This window comes from Lagopus leucura, unplaced genomic scaffold (genome assembly GCF_019238085.1).
Source record: "Lagopus leucura isolate 7727_CA_CO unplaced genomic scaffold, USGS_WTPT01 Super-Scaffold_100030, whole genome shotgun sequence".
NCBI lineage: Eukaryota > Metazoa > Chordata > Aves > Galliformes > Phasianidae > Lagopus > Lagopus leucura.
This window is the reverse complement of record NW_024962281.1, coordinates 5,100,202-5,125,512: the sequence shown is the minus strand read 5'-3', so window position 1 is coordinate 5,125,512 and position 25,311 is coordinate 5,100,202. Positions and strand designations below refer to the sequence as shown.

Here is a 25,311-nt window from a genome sequence, read left to right as displayed (position 1 = left end):
GCTTTGACCCTGGAGCAGGGGGCCTGAGGACTTTGATTTTATTCAACTGCCATCAAAGCAGCTACAGGGTGTGCTGTAACAGTGAACACACTGCTGGCTCTCCGCACTGCCCTGTAGCACCGGTGGCACTGGGAGCTGATTGTGCTGAAGGCACGTGGTGCAGTCAGAGGCACAGCCTGCACTGCCCTGCAGGAAGGGCTGAGCTTTGGGCAGAGCTCAGCAGTTTGGCTCTCATCAGGTGAGAGGCAGCGCTGGGGGAGGCTGGGGCACGTTGGTGGGTCAGGAGGGCAGCTGCTGCTGTTGCTGCTGCTGCTGTGGCCCCAGGGTTCCAGGCAGGGCCTATGAGTGCTGCAGACAGAACTCGGGCAAGCTTTACGTGATGGCAATTAATTTATTTTCTAACCAAATCCTCACAAGTAAGCATTTTCTTCAGCTGATGGACAAAGGGAAGAGAGGTGGGTTTAGAACAGGCCAGAAGTTGTGCGTTGCAAGTGTATAATGTTAAAGGAATAGCCCTTTTTTCGTCCCATTTGCTCATCCCCTCGTGCTTCTGTGGGAAAAACAGCAATGCAAGTTTCCTGCCTGTACGATGCGTTGCTGCAGCAGAACTTCTGTTTGGGATTTCCTCTATGCATCCATGGATCAAAAATATCTTTTATCAGCGAGGCAGCTGTTCGCTGCATTTTACACCAAAATTTACTGGTTTAACCACAGTGGTGTAGGAAAAAAACCCACTTTTATCCCAATGCTCCTTTTATCACACGGTTAAATAAAGGTGACATGAAGAACTTGACAAAAGCAGTTGTAGAAAGCGTTACAGGTTTTTGTTAGCGCTCAGCAGGACTTTTCAGGTGCTGTGGATGGCTGTGCTGGGTGCTGCTGTTAGCTGCACGTCCCACTGCCTGTCACTGCTGGGAAAGTTGCTGTAGTCAAATCCTCACCGCTGGTACTCACAGTATGGAGAGGCCCGGGGTTGCAGCAGGGGCACAGCTGTGCTGCTGTTCCTCCCTGTGGATGCTGAAGCTACTCAGACACCCTGGCAGTAGCATTCAGATCTGTGACCCATGCAGCTCTGCAGTGTGTCTGGTCCAGCAGGGTCTGATCCTTACCAGCTGTATGAGGCCAAGCTGACATAAGCTGATTGAAGAGCTTAATTTGATCTTAAGGCATGCAGATAGGAGGAAGGAGGAGAAAATAACACCTGAAGCTGGCCAGTAGTTTAAGGAAATGGCACAGATTTCCAGCTCTTGACCTTTTCCTCGTCTCCAAGCTGTGCTGTACGTGTGTTGGTAAACAGGCAGCTCACCAGTTCATCATTTGCTTTTGCTGTCCAGCCCCATAACTGCATTTAACATGCCCGTGCCTCTGGTGACTTGTTCTGCTGGAGTTTGTCAGCACTCAGCTCTCGCTGTCCCGAGCAGAATGGCAGATGAAGAGTTGTCCTTAAGATGGAATTCCTCCGCAAAGACGCCACCTGTCAGAGCAGCTCTGTGTGTCAGCAAGCAGTGAAGCTGCTCGGTGCGTTGCAGCTGGTGGTCCTGCCATTTTCCAAAGCACGGGGGGGAGAACAGCCTGCTCAGGATTTTTGTGCGGTGACGGCGGTGGGAGCTCACAGGGATCTCCTTGCATCGGCGGTGAGAACTTGGCTGCTCAGCTTAGCGCTAAACGTCCTTGTGACAGTGACTGGCGTGGGGAGAATTCAAAATGGTCCCAGACCTGAGCTTGTTCAAATCCCATAGAAAAGAATGACAACGCGAGACCGCTAGCTTGACTTTCACCAAGTGCCAGGCAGGAAGATTTCATCCCCTCTCCCCTGCTGTGCAAAGTATGGTTCACTCTAGCGAGAAAAGCATCCGTGGCGATGGGGAAGGGAGCGTGGGTGCTACAGCTCATCACTCTCAGGCAGAACTCGTGCCCAGCCCTGAGGGACTCTGTTGAAGTTGGGTCTGCGGGCGATCACCTCCAGAATGCTCAGGTCCAGTTCGGCAGGAGGCACGTAGAAGAGGTCGCTGAGCTGGGCTTTGTCAAATGGGGTGGGAGTCCTGTGGCACAAGAGAGGGTGAACTCAGCACTGCAGTAGATGGTGTGCATGTTTTGAAAGCAATGCGTAAAGCAGCTCTGGGAGCCTTAATTCAACAAGCCCAGCAGCACAGCAATAGCTTCCCAGGATGCTCTCGCACTCTGCTTGCTCAGCAGTGTACTTCTGTACAGAGTGAAGCTGCATTCAAGTTTGGGCAGGCCAGGGTAGCGCTTCTTGGTGTGTGAGTGCTCATGGCTGTACTGGGGAGGGAGGGAGGGAGCCTGCTGGTGCGTTTACCACAGTCTGTTTTCATGAGATGTGAAAAGGGGTTACATTGAGAGAGACCCTCTGGTCTACAGACAGCAGCTTGTTCACAGCTAATGCGTTCTGCAGGGGCTGAGGCTCCTCATGCCGCCTCCTGATCGCTCTAGCACATGTTCAGGCAAATGGCTTTCTCCTGGCCCTTGTTCCACCTCGCCTTTTGGGAGGGCTCTTGAGCTCTGACTAACAGGAGGAGCAGCGCGGGGGCAAAGAGCTGTCATCCCTTTCTGGAGAAATGTCGGAAGGGAGCGGGGTGAGCAGTGCCAGCCCCCAGAAAGCCAGGAATGTTGGGTTTGGAACACTGCGTTGGGGCTCATCTATCAATAAGGCAGAGCTGGGAGTGTTTGCTTTGGGTAGCGCTGCGTGAACATGAGCAACGTGGCACTGTTTTGCAACAGCGTCCCAGGGAGAAACAAGAGGGGAAAGGTAAATGAGAGGCCGGTTGGGAAGCTGTCTCTGTCCCATTCAGAGTCACTTTCAGAGCTTTGTTTTCACTCTCTCTTAAGGTAGCAAACTTCAGCAAGCTGGCTGAAGGTCTGTGCTTCACAGCATGAAAGCTGAGAAGAAATCAGTCTGCTTTAAAGCAGTTACTGTTGAGATGGTGAACTCTGCCTTGCCCCGTGACACATGTGAGCTGTGCTGGGATTCACCAAGCTCAAGGCAAGGCTGCTGGCTTCTCACTGGCTGCTCTGTTCCAAAAAGCATGTTTTTCTGCAGTTTGGTATTTGATGAACTGAGAAGTAATTTAAAAGCCAACAGCTTGGAAGATCATGACAAGCCCAAGTTGAAAGCAGATTGGCTCTCTTGAATCTTCATGCCTCAGTGAAGAATTAGAGGAGGTGGTGAGAGGCTCGGTGTTAAATTAGCATCAATCTGTATTAAATAACAGTTCAAGGCTTTAAATAGAAAGGCAGCGTGTGAGAGGGGAGAAATGGTGCAGGGTAGAGCATCATTCAGAAACATGCCCTTGCTTGAGTCTCTGTCCGTAAATAAATACTGAGGCAGGAAGATGGGTAAATGCTGAAAGGAAAGAGCCAAGTGTTTACAGCAGCTCCCTGCTGTTACTGCACCACAGCGCTGGAGGTGAATAGCTGGGAAGCTGTGGGCTGCCTCTACCACCAGATCTCCTGAATGGCCACCAAATGCTGGTAGGTTTTCCTTGGCAGTGCCCGTTCCAGGTGCTAACCTTGCCCCTGTTGTAACTGGGAGGCACGCAGGGGACACAGCAGCTGAGCTTTGCTGGAAGCAGCTACAGAGCACAGAGCTTGCCAGGCTGAGCCACCAGCAGCATGCCTGGAGCCTTCTGTCCCAAACAGGTGTTTGGAAAGGAGCTGGTGACCTCTTAGCACCTTGTGAGAAGATTAACCTTTGCACCCCCGTGCTTCCAGCAGCTGTTTGGCTACCTTAAGAAAATTAGGAGGGAGATTTGGTGCTGCCTGTGCCACTCCTCCACCCAGCTGGGAGCTCAGTTTGACAGAGAACATCAGAGAACCCTTCTCCAGGAATGAGAACAAGCCCTGCAAGCTTCAGCAGGTGTCCCTGAGGGTACCCAATAGGGTGGACAGATGGATGGATGGATGGATGGATGGATGGATGGATGGATGGATGGATGGATGGATGGAGGTGCCCCAGACTGGGGTTGCCCACACCTCATCCAGCCTTACCTGTTGAAGTTTATGAAATCCCCATATGGGAGTTTCATGGGCAGCTGGCTCTCAATGCCCACAGCCTTGTCCTTGTCACCCATATGTCCATGCCACGGGGAGCGGTAGCCCTTGGGAATGGCGGTGACATTGAACTTCTCTGGGGGCACCTCTTTGAGAGGGGTTGAGTACCCTGTGGGGAGAGGGTTACATACATATGAAAACAGTGCTATATTTATATATCTGTAAATCCAAGGGGCTGTGTGGCAACACTGGCTTTCTGCAGACTCCAGGGCACGTGCAGAGCTTGTGGCATATCTGGGATGAGGACCTCTTCACTCCTGGCTGGGGGCTGTCCCCCATGGGCAGGGAGGGAGGGAAGGGAAAGCACAGCATTCAAATCACGTCCTCTGAGGGACGACCATGGTGCACTGCCCATCTGCCCATCTGTCCTATAGCACTGCATGGAGATCACAACAGGGTCAGATTTGGGATGCAAGCTTACCTGGCGCCAGAGAATCTGGATTGAGGACTTTGATCATGTGCAAGACTTTTTCCGTCTTCTTGGGCACCTCGGGAGGCTCACCATGGGGTGACACTGCCACGTGCAGCTCGGAGTGAAAACTCTGCTGGCCCTCAGCATTCCCAGCCTGTGGGTGGAAGGGTTGGGGGCTCAGCCTGCCCAGCTGCCCAAAACAGGGGAGCAAGGGATGCAAGCAGGAACACTTTGATGCTATCTTTGATGCTGTCTACTCACTGTCCACTCATTGGCTGCTCCTTCTCCTCTCTCGGTGCCATGTGAGCCAGCTGGCCCTGAGGGCTGCAAGAAGGGGAGGACAGGGCTCAGAGCTGTGCTGCCATCCCCGTGCTGTGAGTGGGATGTTGGACCATGCTGTGCACCCAGCCCACTGAGCCATCTCCTACAAGAAGTGGGGGACACCACCCCACCCAGAGCCAGGCACACACCTTCCTGTAACCACTGGGGTGCTCAAGGACGAAGCGCTGCATCCGCTTCTGCCGCTGCTGGAAGAGCTGAGAGCCACGGTTGGTGCTCAGGGAGAGCTCCTCCAGCATCACATCCTGTGGTGTGCTCATCTTCTTGCCCAGGTCCAGCTCGGGTGCTGAGGATGTGAGGGGAGAGCACAGATGAGGACCTTGTTGTGAGGATGGGGGTTGCTATCGGGGCTTGGCAGTGTGTGTGCCCTCTGCTTACCATCTCCAGGATCCGGTTTCATGATGGTCATCGCCTGCTGCCACGCTCCTGAGGCAGAGCTGTGGGATGAGGACGACTGCAAGAGAAAGATGGCCCTGGGTGACGGCTGGGCATGGGAAGCTTCTCCCCACGGCAGCACTGGGAATGCTCAGAGCCCCGGGGATGCCCTACATGTGAGCAGAGCTGTGTTTTTGTATGCCCACCCCAATCTTTGCATCTGTCGCCCCCCCCTTTCACTGCAACCAGAACCCCTTTGGGAAGCCTGGAGTTATCCTGTGTCTGATTTCCTTTTTGTCTTCCTTTAGGGCAGAAATATGCCCAGCACTGCCTGCAGCAAGGCGTCCTTACCCCTGAGCCCCACTGGGAGCAGCACTGTGGGACCTGGCTGTTCCCATCCTTCGCCTCAGCAGAGCTATTTTCAGCTGCTGGCTGCAGGATCTGCAACTCTGACCCCTTAGGGTGAGGAACCGAGGAGCCCAGCCTGTGTGTGAGTGGGGATTCAGGTTGTCCCCTTCCCCTAGGAGCCCTGGGCAGCTCTGGTTCCTCCCAGGTTGTGGCTGCATGGTGCATGGCATGTGGTTCTTCGCCAGTTCTGGCTCCGACGTTGCCCATCCTCAACTGGCAGCAGCAGGAGGAACAGGGAACGGCTCATTCCTCTGCAAACCTTTTCCTGGCCCTGTCTGCTGCATCCCATTAGGGGGACCACACCAGGACCCCAAGGCTGGGCTGTCCCCAAGCCTTGTGCACCCACCCATCCCTTGGCCCGAGCGCGGCACCTCAATCCCCTACCTGGCCAGAGGATTCCTTGTGGTAACAGGAGCTGAGGATGCCCTGTGGTTGCACTGTGTACAAAGACACAGTATGGCTTCAGCCAGCAGTGTTGGGTGGCCCCAGCTGGCACCCTGAGCTTCTGCCGCTCGCCCCTTGCTGGGCTTTGGCCGGGATGCCGAGGTCCGGCTGCGGAGCAACGGTTATTTCTGGCTGAGAAAGGGGCGGAGCGGGGCTGAGCCTCGGGGACAGGGATGGTGCCACCCCAGCACTGCGCGGGGCTGAGCCTTGGGGACAGACCCCAGGCAAGGGTGGTGGCTGTGAGCAGGAGGTGACTGCGTGCACTCGGGCACCTGGGGACGGTCGGAAGCAGGCAGGCAGGCGGGTGGGATAGCGGCAGTTTATTTCTGAGCTGGCAATACATGTGCGTGGCGCAGGCGGGGCGCGGTGGCTGCAGAACCCAGGGGACAAAGATGCTTGCTACCACAGTGTGTCCCAGGGGAAGGGATAGGGGGACAGGGGCTCCCCTAAGAGGCACCGTGCCCTGCTACCACCCCCCCTTTTCCTTTGCTGCTCTCGCTGGTGCCAGGGCTGCACCCTCCCGGTTCCCTGAAGTTGCAGCCTTAGCTCTCCCTGCCTCACTCCCCAGGCTCTGCCCTGTAATTGTGCCCATTCCGTTGCCCCCTCTCCCCATCACTTACCATTGCTGCTGTGCTCCAGGGAGCTCAGCCTCTTGCAAGGAAGCTCCCATGTAGACACTGACCTGTCCCTAAACCCTCACACTTGCATCCAGACCTCCTCCCAGCCTTCTGCAACCTGCACTTCTGCCTTCTGCATGCCTTCATCTCCCCCCGTTGCACTACCCTCCGTCCCTACCATGTCCCTCCATGGGGACAGGGATGGGGACAATGACGGGGGTTGGCGTTGGCCCCCTCTGCCCGGGCAGTGGGAGGCAACATGTCCATTGTCCCCTTGGCATGGCAATAAATAACTCTGGATATCTTCGTTATCACTAAGGAAGAATTTAGGGGACATTCCTTCAGGAGGGGATCAAAAGTAAAAAAAGAAAAAAAAAAAACATAAAAGCAAGGAAGATTTGGAGGTGTGGAGGATAAAATATTCACTTCTCCTCCCCCAAAATCTGGTTTCAATTGAAAGCAGCCGGGCTGCCAAGCAGGGCTGGGCAGGGTGCCCCAACCGTGCTGTGCCACCCCCAGAAAGCTGAGCCGTGGGGTGCCGGGCTGTGCCCCCCCAGCACTGTGCACAGGGATGGTCCCACTGCCAGCTGCCCTGTGCCCAGTGCTGAGCACGCAGTCCTGCCCCGAAAGGTTAGGGTGGTAAAAATAGCTCTGAGCCACGGGGCTGTGGGCAGGCAGGAGGTGTCTGACCCCGGAGATACGTTGATAGGGACGAGGCCACCCCATGCACCCCCAGCCCAGAGCCTCTCCGTGCCTGGGGACCAGCACCGAGGGCGTTGTCACCCATCCCACGGGTAGCACCGCGGGGGCTGCCCCGTCCCCAAGCGGTGTGCGTAGCTGGGGCTGCTCTAGGAAGTGCAGGGGGCCCCCGACGGTAGCCCCCCCGCTTTCAGCCTCAGGCTCCCGCTCCAGCCCCGCGGACACAGGTTGAAGCTGTGGATGCCCGGGCTCTTGGTTCCCGAATCTTCGGAGTCGATGGAGACGTCCGAGTCCGTCGGGGACCGGGAGCTGTAGCGCTTGGCCGGGGAGCGTGCGCCCACCACCGGCGATGGCAAAGGGCTCTTTGGGGTGGGGGACGGCCCGGCCGGGCTCGGTGGCAGCAGAAGCCGGCGGCCCTCTGCCCAGGTGGCTCGGGACACCCCGGGGGAGGCACAGGACCCCTCTGTGAGGGGCGATTTGTGCGACGGCGAGGGGCTGCCCGGCGCAGCCAGCACGCTGCGGGCCCGCTGCGGGGCAGCGGCTTTGCACCCCTGCGGCAAACCGGGGGGAACCACGGCCGGGGGGGTGAAGGGACGGGAGCCTTCCGGCCCCAGGGGTTTGGGAGAGGAGCTCTTCCTGCGGGCTGCGTTGATGATGTTCCTGGCGAGCCGCGCTTGCATCTGGCGGCTGGCGCGGGGCTCGGCGTCCTGCCGCTGCGGGGACAGAGAGCGCTCGCTCCAGGGCGGGGACCGGGGCGGCCCCTGCTCCAGCTCGGGCACCGAGACGGGGCTGGCCCAGCCGTCCTGGCTGCCCTGGTGCCGCGCCAGCCGCGGGGTCCAGGTGGGCGAGGCGGGGAGGGACTGCCGCCTTTCCTGCGGGGACAGAGAGTGCGTTAGAGTCCCCCGACACTGCTTGGAGACCTAGCAGCGGTGACGGGGAATAAGGGTGAGAGGGGAGCAACTCTAATGTTCCCTCCCAAGGGGCTTTTTTTGGAGACAGAAGCAAAGTTCCATTGGTGTGGGCACGCGGGGACACCTCTGCCCTGCTCTGCTGCCACTGCCCATGTAGATGGGGCTATTATTGAGCCACGGAGGGAAGCCAAGCCACAGTCCATCACTCTTACCCAAATACAGAATCACAGAATGGCTTGGGTTGGAAGGGACCTTAAAGATCATCTGTTTCCATGCATGATCCAGGGTCTCACTATGTGCTGATTCACCAGAGCCCCCGGTGCCAAGCTTTGCCGCCCCGCAGCTCCTCCTGAGCCAGCAGGAAAGAGAAAAGACAGGTTTGATAGTGCAACGTGAGTGTATTGAGAAAGAGGAAGGGGGAAAAATGCAGGAGAAATAAAAGCACAGTTGAAAGGCAACTTGTTAATGCAGAGAGCAGCAAGAACCTCCCTGCCTCCACCAGGCACCTCCCTGCCCCAACCTCATCCTCCTGCTGTGCAGGATGGGTTTGGCACGTGGCCATAGGATGTGAGGAAGCCAGCATCTGGGCAAGGGGCACGTCTGCTGGTGCATCCCATGGTAAGAGCTTGAGCTGTCAGGCCCTGCAGATGCCTCCAAAGCTCCAGCACTGAGCCCTGTCCATGCAGACCCTCAGCTCCTGGCTGTGCCAGCCCTGCTAGCAGCCCACTCCAGCACTGAGCTGCCCAGCTGCAGCAGCATTTGTCAGCTGGCTGCTGCCAGGCTGGATCAGGCAGAGCAGCTGAGAGCCTGGCACAACACAGCATCAGTCTAAGCAACAAATCACCCCTCTGGACTGGAGGGAGATGAGGGAGCACTGGGATGTACAGGGACCACAGCGTAACCCCAGTGCCACCTGCATGGTGGGGAAGAGGCTTCTCTCTGTGGTGTGGGAGCAAATAGAGACAGATCTCAAAGGTGCAGCAGAAGAGACAGGAGCAGGCACAGTGCGGTGGGAGGGCAGAATGTCCCCTTGGCCACGCTTTGGTTTGGAGATCTGGAAGTGCAGAAGGTGAGAAAAGGATCGAGGCAGAGCCAGAGTGCTCCGTAAAGTTTCCAGGCAAGAGAAGAGAGAAAGCCACGGAGGTGCTGCGGGTCAGCCGTGCTCCTGTCCATGCATTTTGCTTTGCAGACTCGGCCCCATTTGGCACAGACACACAGCTCCCATTGCCCCATTGGGGCTCAGCATCGCGTCCTCACCCCATAGCACTGCCCTAGGGTTGGGCTCTGGGAGCCACTGCGCTACTTCATTTTGTCTTTCAATTTTTCGTCCCCCTTTCACAGGTCGGTTTGGCTTTCTGCACCCCCCCCCCCAGGCAATGCTCGAGGGTTTGGCCAGCTGGAGGGGAGCCCAATATCTGCCCGCATTTGCTCTCTACTTGTAGTAAAAAGAAGGCTTCCACACCTGTGGCTCGATCCCTGCGTTCCTGGTGGAGTAGGAGGGTCGAGGCGCCTGGAAGCCACCCTTGGCTCGAGGGGAGCGCCCGTGGCACGGCGATGCCAGCAGCAGCTCTGCACCACCGCCTCCGGCACCGTGAGTCATGGGCACAGCACCGGTGCTGCTGGGGAAAAGGCTGGAAGCGGCCCCGTGTGTGGTGGGAGGTTGCCAAATGGGGGACGGAGGCAGCGGGGAGGTGGGGCAGGAGGTGTGCTGTGGGTAGGAGTAAGAGCTGGGAGGTGAGGGTCTGGGTGGTGGCATGGACCTCGCTGGAGCTTTGGACGGGGAGAGGATGAAGAGCGAAGGCTGGAGCTGGTAGGGCTGGTGCTTGGAGAGCTCCACTTCGTTCTCCATCGGGTTGTTGCCATAGAGAGAGGCAGGGGGGGTTTTGGAGGGCTGGGAGGGACTCCTGGGGGGGTGTCTGGAGACCATGGGTGACAGGCAAGCGTTGGCATCGTACTTCCAGGAGGGAGGCAGTGACATGGTGGGCGATGGGGAGCGTGGCAGCTCGGGCCGGGAGGGAGCCTCGATGATGAACTTCTCCATGCGGGACTGTCGGCGGGCAAAGAGCTCAGCCCCCTTCCCTCTGGCCTCGCTCAGGTTGTGGCTGGGCTGCGGCTTCGGCTTCGGCTTCACCATGGGGGACTTGAGGCAGGAGGACCATGCTGGGGCATCATTGGGCACCGGGAGGGCCTGCACAGGCCTGGATGCGCTGGTGGGGACAAAGTTGGCAGCTTCAGCCCCCAAAGCAAAGGGCTCATCCTCAGCACCGGGATCCCCATGCTCCTTCTGCTTCTTCCTGATGTCTGCGCTCTGCACCAAATCCAGCAGGTCGGGGTTGGGGCCCAACTTGGGCTTCTCAACAAAGGTGAACATGGACTTCTTGTGGCCTCTACGTGCCGCCGACTCCTCCAGGATGCCCGTTTTGGGCAAGGGGACCACTGCCGCCAGCCCATAACCGGGGCCTGGCAGCGCCTTCTGCTCCCCAGGGGGGTACAGGGTCGAGTAGGTGGGGGGCGAGTGGACCCTGCTGAGCGGGGGTGGGCTGCCCAGCGTCTCTGCATAGGTGGGTGGTGGGGGCTCAGCACCAGGGTCTCGCTCCGGAGGCTGGCTCAGCCCAGGGGGTGTCTGGGTGCCAAATGGCCGCGCCGTGCGGTTCTTCACCGGCTTGGGTTTGGCCAGGGTGAGTTGGACCTCGTAGTACTGCCTGCCCTGAGCCCCGCTCTGTGCCCGCGTGGCTGGGGGAGCCGTCCCTGGGGGTGTGCTGGCCGTCACTGTGGGTATGCTGGGTGTCACCACCGGTGCACTGGATGTCACTACGGGTGGACTTGCTGTCCCCATGGGTGCATTGGCCATTCCCGTGGCTGCCTCGGCCATCCTCATCGGTATGTTGGCTGCCACCATGGGTGTACTGGCTGTCCCCATTGGCACGCTGGCTGTCACTATATGGGTGCTGGCTGTCCCTATGGGCATGCTGGCTGTCCCAGTGGGAGTACTGGCTGTCACCATGGGGACGCTGGGTGTCCCTGTGGTTATGTTGGCTGACACCATGGGCGCACTGGCTGTCACCACGGCTGTGTTGGCCACTGCCACACCAGTAGGTACGCTGGCTGTCACCATGGGTGCACTAGCTGTCACCACAGGTGTACTAGCCATCCCTATGGGCGTGCTGGCTCTCCTCACAGTCATGTTGGCTGTCACCACAGGCATGGTGGCTGTCCCCATGGATGCACTTTCTGTCCCCAGAGGTGTGCCAGCTGTCCCCATGGCCATGCTGGCCGTCCCCATGGGTGCATTGTCTGTCACTACAGGCGGACTGGGCACCTCACCATTCTTCTGCTTAGGAATGCACACGCTCTCTGGTGGGGCAGGAGTGACTACTCTTGTCCCCAAGCTGTCCTGTGCCCCCTGGACCCCTCCCACTTCACTCTCCACCTTCTCCTTGTGCACACCATTGGCAGCAGCCAGTGCCATGTTCTCCTTCAGGTAGATACTCAGTGGGACTTGCTGAGCCTCAGTAGGGGACTCCCGGTGAGATGCCACGTCCTCCTTCTCCCCCAGCGTCCCCTGGCTGCCGTGCCCCTCGCCCGTCTCCATGTCCCCTCGCTGTGTCCCCAGGCTCAGCGGCAGCCCCGTGCCATGCCCTGTGCCAGTCCCAGTGAGCCCGTCGATGCGCTGCCTGCGGCGGTGGAAGAGCAGCACGCCCTTGGAGCTGGGGCTGGGTGCCGTGGTGAGCTGTGCCACGATCCTGCGGCTCCGCGCTTTTGCCTCTTTCAGCTCCTTCTCAGAGAGGCTGGAGCTGCGGGAGAGACCTGGGTGAGGAGAGAGAGGAGCAGGGGGTTAGCAGGGCTCAGCCCCTCCTTGGAGTGCCCCCAGCACCCTGAACTCAAGGATGCCTCCCCTCCAGCCCAGCCTTGTTGCAGCTGGGTGCGCTGCCTAGTGCTGCATAGACATGTTCCTGCTGGGAGTAACCTCTGAAGCCCAGAAGACAGCCACCGTGAGGCAGATGGGACCATTCCTCCCACCCAGCAGGGCAGAGGGGAGCATCCCTGCGTCTCACTCCGCAGGACAGTTTATCTCCCTGGGCTCTGCGCGCTGATCCCAGTGACCGTATTGGAAAGGAATTTCTCAAAAGGCTTCAGGAGGTTTCAGGTTGCAGCTCACAGGATTTCAGCCCGTGGCTCAAACACACACGGGGCACGGAAAACGTCCCCCCAGCCCTCTCCCCACGTGATGATGCACAGCCCCACAAATGCAGGAGAGCGAACCCAGCCTCATCACTTTGCCATAGGACCGGTGCGTGTGAACCCGGCAAGTACGTGTGCAGCAACACGAGATGGCAGCAGCCGACAGGAGCTGGGCAGGATCCCGACCCGACACGCAGCCCGCAGCAACGCGCCAGCCCCATTCCTTCGGAGCCCATAAAAGTGCTAAAAGCGGCCGGCCGCGCGTCTGCTAACTGCGCTGAAAGTCTTCCGAGAGCCGCCGGGCTCCTCCAGCTCTGGCCAAAAGGTCAGGGCCAAAGCCCTTCCCAAACACCGAGAGGATGTGGAGCTGCCGGGAACGCATTTTCTCGGGGTGAGCCATTTCCTATGAGCGTGCCCTGAAACGCCCATGGCCACTGGGAAGGGCAGTGCCACCAAACAGCCCCCAGAGCCCTTCCTCACGACGGGGTCCACGCATCGTGTCCAGGAACGCTGCCACGAGGGCCCCATCCACACCCGGACAGAGGTGGGTGGCCGATCCCAGCTCCTCTGGGCGCAGGCAGCGTCCACTCCCCTTCCCTTCATGTGTTTTTCATTTTCTTGCCTTCTGTGCTGTTTGGGAGCCTTCCAGGATATTTTAAGCGATGGTTCAGCCTACCAGCGAAGGAAAGGATGAATGACTAAGCCAAATCCTTGCAGAGAGCTCGTGGTGGGGTGAGAAAGCTGCTGCGAGCTGGGTATCCCCTCCCCATCACCCTCCATCCATCCGCCCATCCCTTGTAGTCACATCTGTAGGATGTTTGCAGCCATTTGACCCGCTCATCTCTCGGCCGGCCTGGAGGAACCAACCGGAGAGGAGAAGGATGGACGCGCCAAGCTTTAGGGCGGCCTAGCAGTGGGATTTAGTTGTGCCAAGAGGAGAAAAAGGCAGAAATACCATTGCAAACCCTCCTGGAAGCGACGAGCCCATCCGCAGCGGGCGTTCCAGCTCTCCCCGTCCGCAGCCGGCATTGTTGAATGCGACATTTCTATTTGCTTTGGCGGCGGCACAGAGCGGGGAAGCGGCTTCCTGTGGCCGGGCTGCCTGGAGGGCCGCCAGCCCCGCGGCTCCCGCTCCTCCACTCACCCTCACCGTACAGAAGTGGGGAAACGGGGCTGAGGAGCTGTTGGGAAACAAGCCGCAGGCTCCAGATGTCTGCTCATTTCACGCTCCGACCCAAGCATCCTTGGAGGCCGGGGCCGCCTATGAAGCAAAGATCTCAGCAGAGCTGTTCTGGAGCCTCTCCTTCTTGCTACTGCCTTTTAATAGCCACCGGGGGGCTGTGGGGGTGTCCGCGGAGCTGGAGGGATGACTCGGCCTTTGGCCAGGAAAGTCCTGGCTTGGGCTAACTGCCGGCTGAGCCCCACACCAGCACTGGGACCTCACAGAGTGGTCCTGCACAGAACCAGCTTCTGGCCACTGATGGAGCCCCGGCCAAAGCTCAGCTCCAAGGGCTGAGTGGCTCTTCCTTCCTTCCCACGCCGCTCGCCATCGGGCTGCTGTTTGGGAAGGAAACGTCTCCTGCCCCTGAGTGTCCCAGCCTCCTCCAAGAGCAATGAATCAGCCCCGCCAGCACTCTGACCCCACGGCAGGGACATCCCTGAGCGCTGTGATCCTGCAGAAGGAGGTGCAGCATCACTGGGATCCTGTGTGTGCAACCAGCCACATGGGCACCTAGAGCATCGTATCAGTGCAGTGCACTTTACCTTGGCCACAGCAGCCTGTAGCTCTGTACGTATAGATACAGACCTGTGCCTATGTACACCTACTGACCTACATAGGCACTTGCTGTATTTCCAGCAACAGCCCCAAAGCTCGATGTTTAACAGCCTCTTCCCAATTTGTCAGCCTTCCCTCTGCTCTCTCCTCCAGAGTGAGGGTGATGAGTGTGATGAAAGGCATTTTTGTAGCCCTCCCTTCCTGGCCAGATGAGAAAAGCCCTCCTTCCAGCTCAGCTCTCCATGCCAACACTGGGTCTCTTCGCACAGGGATGGAGGGTGAAACACATCCGTGGGATTACACAGCAATGACAGAAGACAGTGAGCTGGGGGCTGTCCCTGTGCAGGTCTGGGTGTGACAATGAGATGTCCTGGTAGGGATGGGGGAATTGCATCCCAGCCCCACTCCCGGCTCACACAGGATGCTCAGGTGCATCACAGAGGATGTCACCCCATGCCCAGCACCAGCCCTATAGAGCTGAGGGGCATCCAAGGCCAAGAGAAAGATGACAAACCTCAACTCCACCACCTTTGCACAGACCCCCAGCTGCCCCCAGGCAGTGTTGGGGATGGGGAACCCGCTGTTTGCACCCAAATGCTGAGGGCTTTGGACACGGAGCAGGTTTGGGGCAGGGAAGCCAGCTGGCCCTCTGCCTGAACTACAGCTGTGCGGGGCTTTTTGCAGAGCACACAAACGCACACATTTCAGTCTGCTCTTCCCTCCAGCTCTCAGTTATCCCAAATAATCTGCTGCCAGGAAAACAAGAAGGGTAGCGCAGGCAGGCAGTCTGGCTGGCTAGGAACAATTGACATACAGAGATTAAAACACGACAATTTTCTGCCTCATTCCCAGCTTCCAGCACTCCTGGTATAAAAGCTCCATGAAGTTTCCATCAGTGCTGGCCCTACAGACCCCAGAATCCCCAAGCTGAGCAGTGGAGCAGCTCTGTGCTGCCAGGCAGGATCAGAGCACGGGGCCTCTCCTCTGCCAGCAACAAAATCTGGCACAGCGAGAAAATTCGATTCGCTTGCAAGTTCTCCCTGCGCTCCGTCCATGAGGGCTTTGCTGGATTTGGAGCTGGTTTCTCCCCGCTGCCCTGTGCTGCTCCTGGCTCCTGGCCGTGCCTTGGCTGTGCCTGGCCCTCAGCACCCGAACTTGCCCCACTTCTACCTAAAATCACCCCACAAGCGTGGGGCAGCAAGTCATAGGGCTGCCATCTCCCAGTGGAGGGAAAGTGGAGAAAGGGTTGGGTGTGGGACCACTGGGAACATCATCGGGTACCGCTTGTGCCCAAGGCAGAGCAAGAAGGGGACCGGGGCAAAGCGGTGGCCCTGGTGTGTCCTTTGCCCGTGGAGAGGAGAGTGCATGAAAGGAGAGATGCAGAGCTGAGAGATGCGATCCGCCCCAACCCACGGACACAGGCACGGGCACGCGTGGGACTCATTTCTATAGAGACAACTGCAGCACAGCGCACCCCAGTCGGCTCCGCAGCAGGGAACACCCCCAGCACCACGCAGCGCCGGGCACCCCCGGCTCCCCGCAGCCCCAGCTCCTCGCATCCCTCTCAAACACCCCCCCGATCCCTTCACCCTCATGACCCCGCTCCCTGGCCCAGCCTCCAGCCGACCTCCCCGCCGCCCCCCCGCTCTCCTCCCGCTTCCCGGCTCCGTCTCCCCCGGGCCTCCCGAGCCCCGCTCCTACCCGCGGTGCCGGTGCCGGTGCCGCCGCCGCTCGACTGCACCAGGGGAGGAGGCGGCGGGCAGGAAAGTTGCAGCGGCTCCGCCCTCGGAGCGGGCCCGGGGGGGCGGCGGGCGGGGGCCGGGCGGGCCGGGGCCGCTGGGGGTGCCGCTGCTGGTGCCCGTACCGCCCCGGTACAGCGGATCGCACCGCACCGCGCGGGATGCGACGGGACGGGGCCACCATCCCGGTAGCGAGGGCGGCTCCGACGGCTCTGCCCTGCTCGTCGCAGCCCGGCTGGATCTGCCCTGAGCAACCGCGAGAGCAGCCCGAGCATCCCTTTACCCATCTCTCAGCACCCCCTAACCCAGCCCCGAGCACCTCCTTACCTCCCTGCCTTCCCGCCAGGAGCACAGTGGGGTCACGCTGATCCTGAGCCCCCCGGCACGATGGTGACAGCGCTGGGACCCATCTGCAGCACGCAGAGCCCTGAACGCTGCTGCGCTCCCCCTCTGTCTGCACCCCCGGATGAGCTCCTGGCCTTATTTTTTGCCTTTCTAATTTCCTTTCTTCCTGCTGCTCTTTGCTTTTCTGTGTTTTTCTGGTTTTTGAGGGAGCCCGGTGCTAGCTCAGCATCCCCCAGGGAGCGAAACCTTCTGTTTATTTGCACACCAGACAGAGAAACCAGTCCTGCCTCCTGCATCTCACTGCTGGTGCCTCTACCCGGGGCTCCCCGAGAGGTGCCAACCCGTTGGGGCCGCTGGGCCGGATTACAGCCAGGAGATGAGGCTGGATGGGGCTGCTGACCCTGCAGGGTGGGTGCAGCGGCGATGCGCTCCCTGTGCCATTCCTGCAGGCATCGAGGCAGGGATGAATGCACCGACTTCAGAAATCGACAGATAAGGAGAAAAGGAGCAGATCCCCAACACCTCTAGGGGATGCTCTTGCAAATACCTCACTACAAGGGTAGCCCTACTGCTTGGCTTTTACTCCAGCTCCAGAACCAGCCTGGCACCACTGACCCACAGAGTTATTGTAGGGCTGTTGCCAGGGCTTGGGACCCTCAGTGTCATCCTGCCCAGTGGCTCTGGAAAGTCTGACAGTCACGCAGGCAGCGGATGGCAGTGATCTCACTCAAGGGGAGGAGAAAACGGGGCAGACAAACGCTTTCCAGCAAACCTGTTGAGTTACTTTAAATTCCAGGCTGGCAGCAGAACTGCTGGATCGCTGCTCAGGATAGAAAAATGCTGAGCCCGGACAGAGCTGGGCCTGACCTTTCCCACTGCAGATCCACCATCCCAAACAGAGGGAGAAATGGGAAACGCTCTGAGTCCTTCTGCAGCCATGAAATGCGACGCTGCATGGCCGCACTGAGCCAAGAGCTTGGCTGAGGTTTCTGCCTCCAAACTGTCATTCCTTCCCAGGGGCTGCTGGTGTGAGGGCGAGCGGTGCCCCAAGATAGATGGGTTTGGGAAAGCCCATTTGGAGTCCCCAGGGCAAAGGGGCTGCTTTGGGAAAACTACTCCACAACATCACCTGAGGGCTCATTCCCAGCGGGGATGTGGCACACCTGCCATTGCAGCTGAGATAACAGCTGGTGGGGGGGAAATAGAGCAGTGGAAGCAGGATTTAAAGATGGGTCCCATGGCTGCAGGGAGGAGTGGGAGTCAGCATCTCCCCCTGGGGCTGCTGTAACCCCATCTGGGTGCCTACGCTCAGGTCCCCATGGAAGGCAGGCTGTGAAACAGGGCTCTGGAGCAAAGCAGCGTTCAGGGAGCATCGCAGGGAGCGACCAGCCTGAAATAAAGTGCTTAATATCTAAATGGGGGCCTGAAATAGAGATGGCCTGAAGCCACATAGCAGGAGCATCCATGCGGACTCATCTCCCATACGCAGCACAGCTGTGCCATGTTCTGGGTGAGGAGAGATGCCCAAATCCCACAGAGCGCCCCAGGATCTGCCTCCAACCCTGGGGCACCCCTATGCCCTGCTCAGCTCTTGGAGACTGTGGGAACCCACCTGCTCCTCCCCACCCCTCCTCAGGAATGGCACAGATTCCTCTGATTTTTGAGGGCACTGAGGTCATCCAGAAATAAAAAAGCCCCAGAGCACAGCACCCAATGCCCTGCATGGGAGGAATCCCAACCACACTGTTTGCTGGGGATGCTGCAGCCCCATGACGCTGAGCTGCTTTACAGGAGGAAAAGGGGTCCTTACTTGCTTTCCTGGGCTCGCTGGAGGGAGCGATGAGGACGCGCTTGATCTTCACCAACCTCCACTCCTGGCTGGGGTCGTCCATGAGGCTGGCTGCTGTTGGGGGCAGCTGTGGGGCAGGACTAGGGGAACAGAAATCTGAGGAAGGTGCAGGCTTGGTGTTTGCGCTGCCTGTGGGTTGCTCAGGGTCCAGGACGTCCCCGCTGTCGCTCTCCTGTCGCAGCGGTGCCTTCAGCATCCTGCCGGCTTCCTTTCTCCACTCTCAGGGACAATGCTCAGTGACTCCAAAGATCCAACTGGCTGCTCACGGCCTGAGGCCTGGCTCTTCTCTGGAGTTGTCCCCTTCCATCTGAGGAGGAAGCAGGCACAGCCCTCACTCCTCAGTCCCTTGCTCCGTGTCTTCAGAGCAATGTCACCAAGGAGAGTTCTGCGTGCTTTTCTCTTTTCCAGCCCAACAGAGGACCTGTGCAAAGGAAAGGGGAACACTGAGCAATCCAGGTGAAGGATGGGGCACCTCACCCCTCTGCTCCAACCCAGGGCTGTGTTTGGCTCACGCTGATGCTTGCTCAAGGCAGGAGCCCCAGCTCCCACCTCCATCCTGCACCCAGCTCACAAAGCCGGGCCGTGTTTAACCATTGCATGACTCACAGCTCTGGGACAAGCGCCGACAAAGTCACTTCCCTCTGTTCTGCCGAGCAGAAATACTGCTGAGTGATGAGAGCACACAGCACTGCAGCCAAGAGGAAAGGTACGGGTTGGGAGCAGGGATCAGCACGCGGCACAGGATGCGGCTCAGCACTGTGGGGAAATTCCTGCACGCTGAGTCCAGAAGGGTTCTGCACGACCCAAAGCCAACCCCATTGCCTGGACTTCAGTGATGCCAGCAGAGATGGCTCAGCACCACATGTTGAGCTCAGGATCTCATCCTGCACTTTTCTCTTCTGAAATCCCTCCTCCCACCACTGTTCAATGTGGTTTTGCAGAGGGATCCCAGCTGGGCAGCACCCACCACCCACACTGAGCCCCACAGGCTCACAGGGACCATCCTGAGCTCTGTGGAGCACTGTGCATCACTGCTGCTGTGCTGGAGCAAAGGGTGCTCAGGTGGGATGTGAGCATCCAGCTCCCAGCCCTGTGGACCCAGAGGCTGTGGGATGGTGAGCTGCTCAGTGTGCAGTGTGGCTTTGAAGCCCCTCCTGCAGCAAAACCCTGCAAGAGGAGCCTGTGCTGCTCCTAAAGGCATGAGCTGCAAGTGGTGCCGGGGGAGGGAAGAGTGAAAAATACATGGAAATATCCCTATGTTCACTAAATCTGGCGGCAGGAACACCTCTTGCTCTCTCCCCTCCCACTCAATGGGGTCTGACATGCACCCCCCTCTGCCTTCCTCACAACCTGCCACCCCTCCCCATCCGAAAAGGAAAACTAAAGTTAACTTTCCACCTCCCACACACAGATTTTTGGCAGGCGCTGCTGGCACTGAGGCTGCCAGCACTGCAGAGAGCCCTCCTCCCAGCTCTGAGCCCCCCCACACCCTGCAAGAGGATGTGGGGGACACAGGGAACCCATCCTACTCCCATCCCATTCCAGGTGTGTGGGCAGAAGCAGCGTCCCAGTGGGGCTCCCCTGCCCAGGGATGCTGCCTCATGTCCCCATCGCCACCCTCCACTCGGTTTCCATCATCTCTCAACGAGCCCAGGGAGGTAAGCAGAGGGGCTGTGGTGTGCATGCTCTCGGGTTTCCCCAGGTCACGCAGAGGGTCGCTGTCACTCAGACAGGACCCCGCTGCCCAGACTTTCAGTCCCCAGCTCCGGTCACAAGATCGGCGCCTTCCCTTTCCAAAATAGACTGAGTGCAACCCATACATCGGGGGATTTTTGCACCTTCCCTGTGCCAGCAGCTGAATGTCCTATGGGGGCAGCTTAGCGCAGCCTCTCCTCTCCAGCACTGCAGCTCCTGGCACTGGGGACCCTGGGACAGGGGCTCCTGCACCATTCCTGCACTGTTGGCACGAACCATGAGGCAAAGAGCCCCCAAACCTGCTGCTTTATGCTGTAATGAGGCATTTCTCAGGGATCCTTTGGCACCGACCCTGTGAAGCACAAGGCCAGGATGGGATGCGTCTCCAAAGGGCAAACCCCTACAGGACCCTATTGGACCCTATTTCTTTAAGGGAACGCTGCCTCCACAACTGATACGGAGATGTCCCTGTGGTGTGGCTGTCACTTGGAGCTGTGCCTGGGCCACCCTGTGCCCGGCTGCTGTCACCTCTGCTGCAACCCAATACCACCCCAGGCTCCCTGCGGTCCCTTGCTGCTGGGAGCTGCCAGCACCATTCCATCCACCCCAGGACCCCACTGCAGCGTCCCCAAACACTGCTAGGGCTACATGGGGATGTGTGGGCATCAGGGCTGGAGGATGCTCCAGGGCAGGTCGCTCTGTCCCCTGTCCTCCTCAGCAGGGCCATCAGAACTTATGATGCCATTCGCAGCACCTTGTCTATGACTGCAGGCAGGGCAGGACCTGCTCAGCACTGGGCAGGTGGCAGCCTGTCCTATATACTGCTTCCCTGGGGACCCTGTGAGGGCAGATCCCAGCCTCCCTTTGTCCCCCACGCTTCCTGGAGGTGAGGACAGCCCCACCCCAGCTGTCAGGGGCATTCTTGGGGCAATTTGGAAGCAAAAAGCACCAGGTTTGGTGGAGATTTTGGGTGCTGTGCCACCAAGGTGAGACCAAGGTGCCACCGAGGTGTGTGGCAGGGATCACAGCTGGGAGCATTTGGGGACTGGGGCCACACGTGTGAGACATAAAGCAGCACGTGTGTGAGTGCATGTTCAGCACTCAGCCCTCATCCTGGCAAAATTGCTGTGCAGTCCAAACGAAGCTGCTGAGGACACATCCCAGCAGCTCAGACAGCCCCTGGCCCAGCCCGGCTCTCCCTGTGCTCTGTTTTCTTTCTCTGCTTTTCTCTCTTAACCCCTTCAGGATCCTGCTGGATTGGTGCAGTGGGGCCACACAACCAAATGCTGCACGGCTCCTGCATAGCCCTGGGGACTGTGGATGGGGATAGGGACAGGAGTGGGGGCAAGGGAGGGGACACTGAGACAAAAAACAGGGACAGAGAAAGGGATGGGGATGGAGATGGGGACAGAGACAGGGACACCGCTGCTCCCGTGGGTGGCTCTGCCGCCTGCAGGCACCCCAGTGCTGCTCTCCCTGCTTCCCCCAACCTCTTTCCCTCCCACCCTTTGGTACCCCATGGTACCTCCATCCCTTGGGGAAAGCCCGGCGGCACCCAGGCTCACCGCGCTCATCTCTTCCCCCATCCCCACCATCCCCATTCTCCCTCCGAGAAGCAACCCCCTCTCTGCAGCCCTGTGGCCACCCACCCGGGGGCCGTGGCCATGCTCCCCACACCGTGCCCATACCTGTGTCCCCATTGTGCCCGTACCCGGTCCCTGCCAGCAGCTCAGCTCAGTTCTCTTCTCCTGCTCTGCTCCAGCCGCTGCGGAGGGCAGGGAGAAAAGGGGGGAGAGGGGCGGGAGGAGGGGAGCGGGGAAATGAAACTTTAATAGCACAGAGCCCCTTTTGTTTCCCGGCATATGGGATATTTCATACATGCTGAAGGCATTAACCACCTATGTGCTTCTAGGGCCGGCGGCAGCAGGGAGCGCAGCACAGCTGGAGGCGGCCCCTGTCCCCCACATCCCTTCTTCTGGGGAGGGGGGGCCTAATTGCAGCTCCCTGTTTTAGAGACACACTTGCAAGGAGGGATGAGAACAGGGGGGCTGTGGGACCCCTCTTAGCCCCCCATTGCCCTCCTGCCTCGGAGACACAGTGAGGACAGCCAGTCCTGTGGCGCTGTGACTCGTGCCCCATCTCACCTCACGCCCCAAGGCACAAAGCCATCCCCAAGAGCAGCAAGGCTGGAAGACACCCCTGGTGGGTGCCCTTGTGCTGTTTCCCCCTCCATCTCCCTCCATGGAATCCCTTGCCCATAAATCGGAGTGACGTTGGCAGACCCTGGCATGGCGCATCGCTCCCTCTTCCCCTATAGGAGGTGTCAGCCCACGGGACGCCAGCCCGTGGTAAATTGGTACTTTGTGCAGTGTTGATCCAGGCACACTCTAATTTGAAATAAAAAAAAAAATAACGCAGCCAGTAAAGGGCCTTTATGGCTCTTCAGAGCTCGTAAAGCTGCGGTAAGGGGCCGGCGGGCTGGGGGCAGCTGGGAAAATTTATGGCAGGTTTGGGTGAGTTCAGCATCACAACTCTGCAGGGCCGGTGTGCCGGGCAGGAGCCAAACAAGGGGGCTTTTTTGGGGTAGGGATGGAGGGGCTGTGCCTCCCAGGGACCGTGCTCACAGCTCGCCAACCCAAATGCCCCAAAGGATTTCCCCAAACCTCCTTTCAGACTCATTTCTAACGGCGGACAGACTTTGCGTGGGGATGCTTCCCAAGGCTATGGGATGGATTCAGGCTGCACTACCATGGACCAAAGCTGCATGGACCCACATGGGCCTGACGAGCATCCCCACTGCAATCCCAGCATTGGGCAGGAAGAGCTGGAAGTGGGGCGCCCGTGAGAGCTGCAAGAATTGGGAGAGAATGGGAGGAAGCTGTCGGGTGGGGACCGTGCAGAGGAGGCGGGCAGTGGGGAAAGGCATTTTTCCTTGCCAGCGTCTTGGCTGCTTCAGTGTGAACTGCTATAAATTCGCTCCTTATCTCTCAGACCATTTCATGTTTTCATGAAAAGAAAATAGTCTGCAGGAAAAAAAAAATGCTCGCTGATAAAATATCCCTTTGGTATTGGGAGGAATGTGAAACAGCTCTAATCAGAGCGGGGCTGGGGCTGGGAAATGGCCGAGACGGGGCCGTGCCCCGGCGGGATCAACCCAAGGGCGTCCTGGGTGGGAGCTCCATACGCACAGCACTGCCACATGCCACCCCCCTCCCAACAGAGCTGTGCCCCCATCGTGCCCTATCTCGGCACTGCCACCCCTCGGACTGCACTGTGCCTGTGCGAGGTGCTACACCACTGCCCCACGTCCCCTCCGGCCCTGTCCCAAATCTCTGCATCCCCCCTCTCTGCAGAGAAACGCAGGCACAGCCGGCGTGTGGAAATAGGATGTGCGTTTCGGTGCCAAAACATGCACAGACGCACATGCCAGAAACGTCTGTGCCGCCGCACAGAGCCGCCTGTGTTTCCCTGGTTCGCACAAGTGACTTTTGTTGGAAGGATTTGGCCCTGCTGAGGGGCTGCCAGGCATGGCTATGGTTGGATGTGTGCCCCCTGCATCCCCTCACCCATAGGTCCTTAGGGTTCAGGGTGCCGGTGTCCCCAGTCCTATCCTGAGCCCCACAGTTGTCTGGGGCTGTGGCACAGCCCCATTTCCAGACAGTCCTAGCTTTCTCTGAGCTGGAGATGGAAGAAAGCCCCTTTGTTCAGCTCTGCAAACAGTGCCCATGAGGCCGGTGGACCCCCTGACCTCAGCACCCCAAAACACAGCCAATGGGGTGCAGGGATGGGGCAGCCCTGCTGTCATCTCCAGGTGCCTGGGGAGACCCATGGGTACAACACGTATCTATGAGGGACGGACGGTGAGATGGATGATTAATAGCAATGTCTGGGGCCAATAATGGGAAATAATGGGGGGCGAGGGGTTGGCGTCAGGCTCAGCCCCAGAGCCAGGAGGAAGTAGGAGCACAAAGCAGCGATAACTGGCACGGCACTGCTCCCGTCGGCCCCGCAGAGTGTTTATGGCAAAGCCCGAGGTGAGTGAGAAATCCATCTCCCGCTTCCTGTTGATCGCTGCGAGCCAAGCACCGTGCTTGGCCAAGCAGGATGGGAAGGGGATGCGGGTAGCAGAGAGTGGGGCAGCACAGAGCCCAGCCTTGGGGGCTGCGTGCATCCTGTGCCACAGGACAGAGCCGAGCTCCAGCAGCACTGGACCCTGTGAGCTCACACTGCAGCACCCAGGGCATGCTGAGGGCAGGAGCAGTGCCAAGCTGTGGATGCTGTTTGCTCCCTGAGTCATCGGCCGCAGTCGGCTGGGTCTGAGATCCGTCCTATTTTTCTCAGAATCCATGCGAAGAAGATGGGGAAAAGGTTGGGGGAAGGGGATTGCAGTCGGTGTGGCAGGCTGCTTGCATTGCCCAGCCTATCCATGGCCCCGTGGGGAGCAGGGTGAGGGGTCACACCATGGGGCTTCGGAGCTCCCCCCACTCTGCTGGGAGATCCAAAGTCCGGGAGTTGTAGGGGCCCCCATCCCGGTCAGGGGTGCTCATGTGGCCACCAGCTGCTTGGAAAGCCTTCCCTGGCGGTGGGTCAGAAGTACAGATTTTTATAATTATTAGTCCTGGTAATTTACCATAAGATATGTATTCCGGCTCATTCCAAAGCATCTGAATCGTGTTGAGTCTGCGGGTGGGGGCTGTGCGGGGCTGGGTGCTCTGTCCCCATCCTCTATCAATGGGATGCATGTGGTCCCAAAGAATACCCCCCACCCAGAGTCAGGTCTCACCCCGTGTCCCCTCCCCAGCACCCACAGCCATCCCACAGAGGCCAACTCACCTGCACCGAGCCAGGACCCCCTCTCTGGGCTGGGGTCACAGGGATAGAGGCAGTGAGGGCTCCTGGGTGGTCACAGGACCGGGCTGTGTCTGGAGATGGGCTGGAGGATGGAGGATATCTCCCACCCCCCATTAGGATGGGGCCCCGCAGCTCGCTGAGCCCCCGCAGTGTATGTATGGGGAAACTGAAGCCAGATGTGCGCTGTCGGGACAGCCTCACATTGCCCTCCTGCAGCTGGGATCCGCCTCACAGCCCAGGATCCTGCTGGGTTTTCTCCTCTATTGCTCCACAACGCCCTGCAAAGAGCTGTGGGTGTCGGGAGGGGGGGAGGGGGATGCTCCGAGCTCCCCTCTGCATTATTAACCGTATCAGCCCTTATCCTTTTCCGTGGAGCTGTGGCTGCCAGGAGCTGCGGGTGCAGTGCTGCAATAGGATCTGAGCAGCGCAGTGCCCACTGCAGCCCCCACTCTACACTGGGATGGCTGCACAGCAAACCACGTCGGGACGTCTTATTGCCATTTATAATCTGACTTTTTAAAGTCTATTTTACTCCTGCGTGGTTTTCTGGTTCAGCCTGCGACATTTACACGGGCAATTCGTATTTACAGTCCGAGGCGC

At 59.0% G+C, this 25,311-nt stretch overlaps 2 protein-coding genes across 2 annotated transcripts; both read right to left on the bottom strand.

Annotated features, from left to right (window-relative positions):
• Positions 1-371: 371 nt before the first annotated feature.
• MYOZ3 (myozenin 3) lies at positions 372-6,258 on the bottom strand. The gene is made up of 7 exons (XM_042881392.1): positions 5,987-6,258; positions 5,198-5,273; positions 4,951-5,105; positions 4,742-4,804; positions 4,490-4,634; positions 4,006-4,177; positions 372-2,042 (listed from the first exon to the last, which is right to left on the bottom strand). The coding sequence occupies exons 2-7, from the start codon at positions 5,226-5,228 to the stop codon at positions 1,883-1,885; spliced, it is 726 nt and encodes a 241-aa protein (XP_042737326.1). The 5' UTR covers positions 5,229-5,273; positions 5,987-6,258; the 3' UTR covers positions 372-1,882.
• Positions 6,259-6,351: 93 nt separating this feature from the next.
• SYNPO (synaptopodin) lies at positions 6,352-21,627 on the bottom strand. Its single transcript, XM_042881390.1, has 4 exons — positions 21,549-21,627; positions 18,127-18,586; positions 9,736-12,080; positions 6,352-8,234 (listed from the first exon to the last, which is right to left on the bottom strand). The coding sequence occupies exons 2-4, from the start codon at positions 18,359-18,361 to the stop codon at positions 7,512-7,514; spliced, it is 3,303 nt and encodes a 1,100-aa protein (XP_042737324.1). The 5' UTR covers positions 18,362-18,586; positions 21,549-21,627; the 3' UTR covers positions 6,352-7,511.
• Positions 21,628-25,311: the final 3,684 nt, after the last annotated feature.

What these genes read in the sequence shown, in the direction of transcription:
- MYOZ3 (XM_042881392.1), bottom strand. Translation starts at nt 5,228, where the DNA reads ATGACCATCATGAAACCGGATCCTGGAGATG. An exon ending in TCCAGATTCTCTGGCGCCAG is followed by an intron (nt 4,178 to 4,489) that starts GTAAGCTTGCAT and finishes CTCTCCCCACAG; the next exon opens with GGTACTCAACCCCTCTCAAA. An exon ending in GATTTCATAAACTTCAACAG is followed by an intron (nt 2,043 to 4,005) that starts GTAAGGCTGGAT and finishes CTTGTGCCACAG; the next exon opens with GACTCCCACCCCATTTGACA.
- SYNPO (XM_042881390.1), bottom strand. Translation starts at nt 18,361, where the DNA reads ATGCTGAAGGCACCGCTGCGACAGGAGAGCGACAGCGGGGACGTCCTG. An exon ending in CAGCGAGCCCAGGAAAGCAA is followed by an intron (nt 12,081 to 18,126) that starts GTAAGGACCCCT and finishes CTCCTCACCCAG; the next exon opens with GTCTCTCCCGCAGCTCCAGC. An exon ending in ACGCAGGGATCGAGCCACAG is followed by an intron (nt 8,235 to 9,735) that starts GTGTGGAAGCCT and finishes CTGTCCCCGCAG; the next exon opens with GAAAGGCGGCAGTCCCTCCC.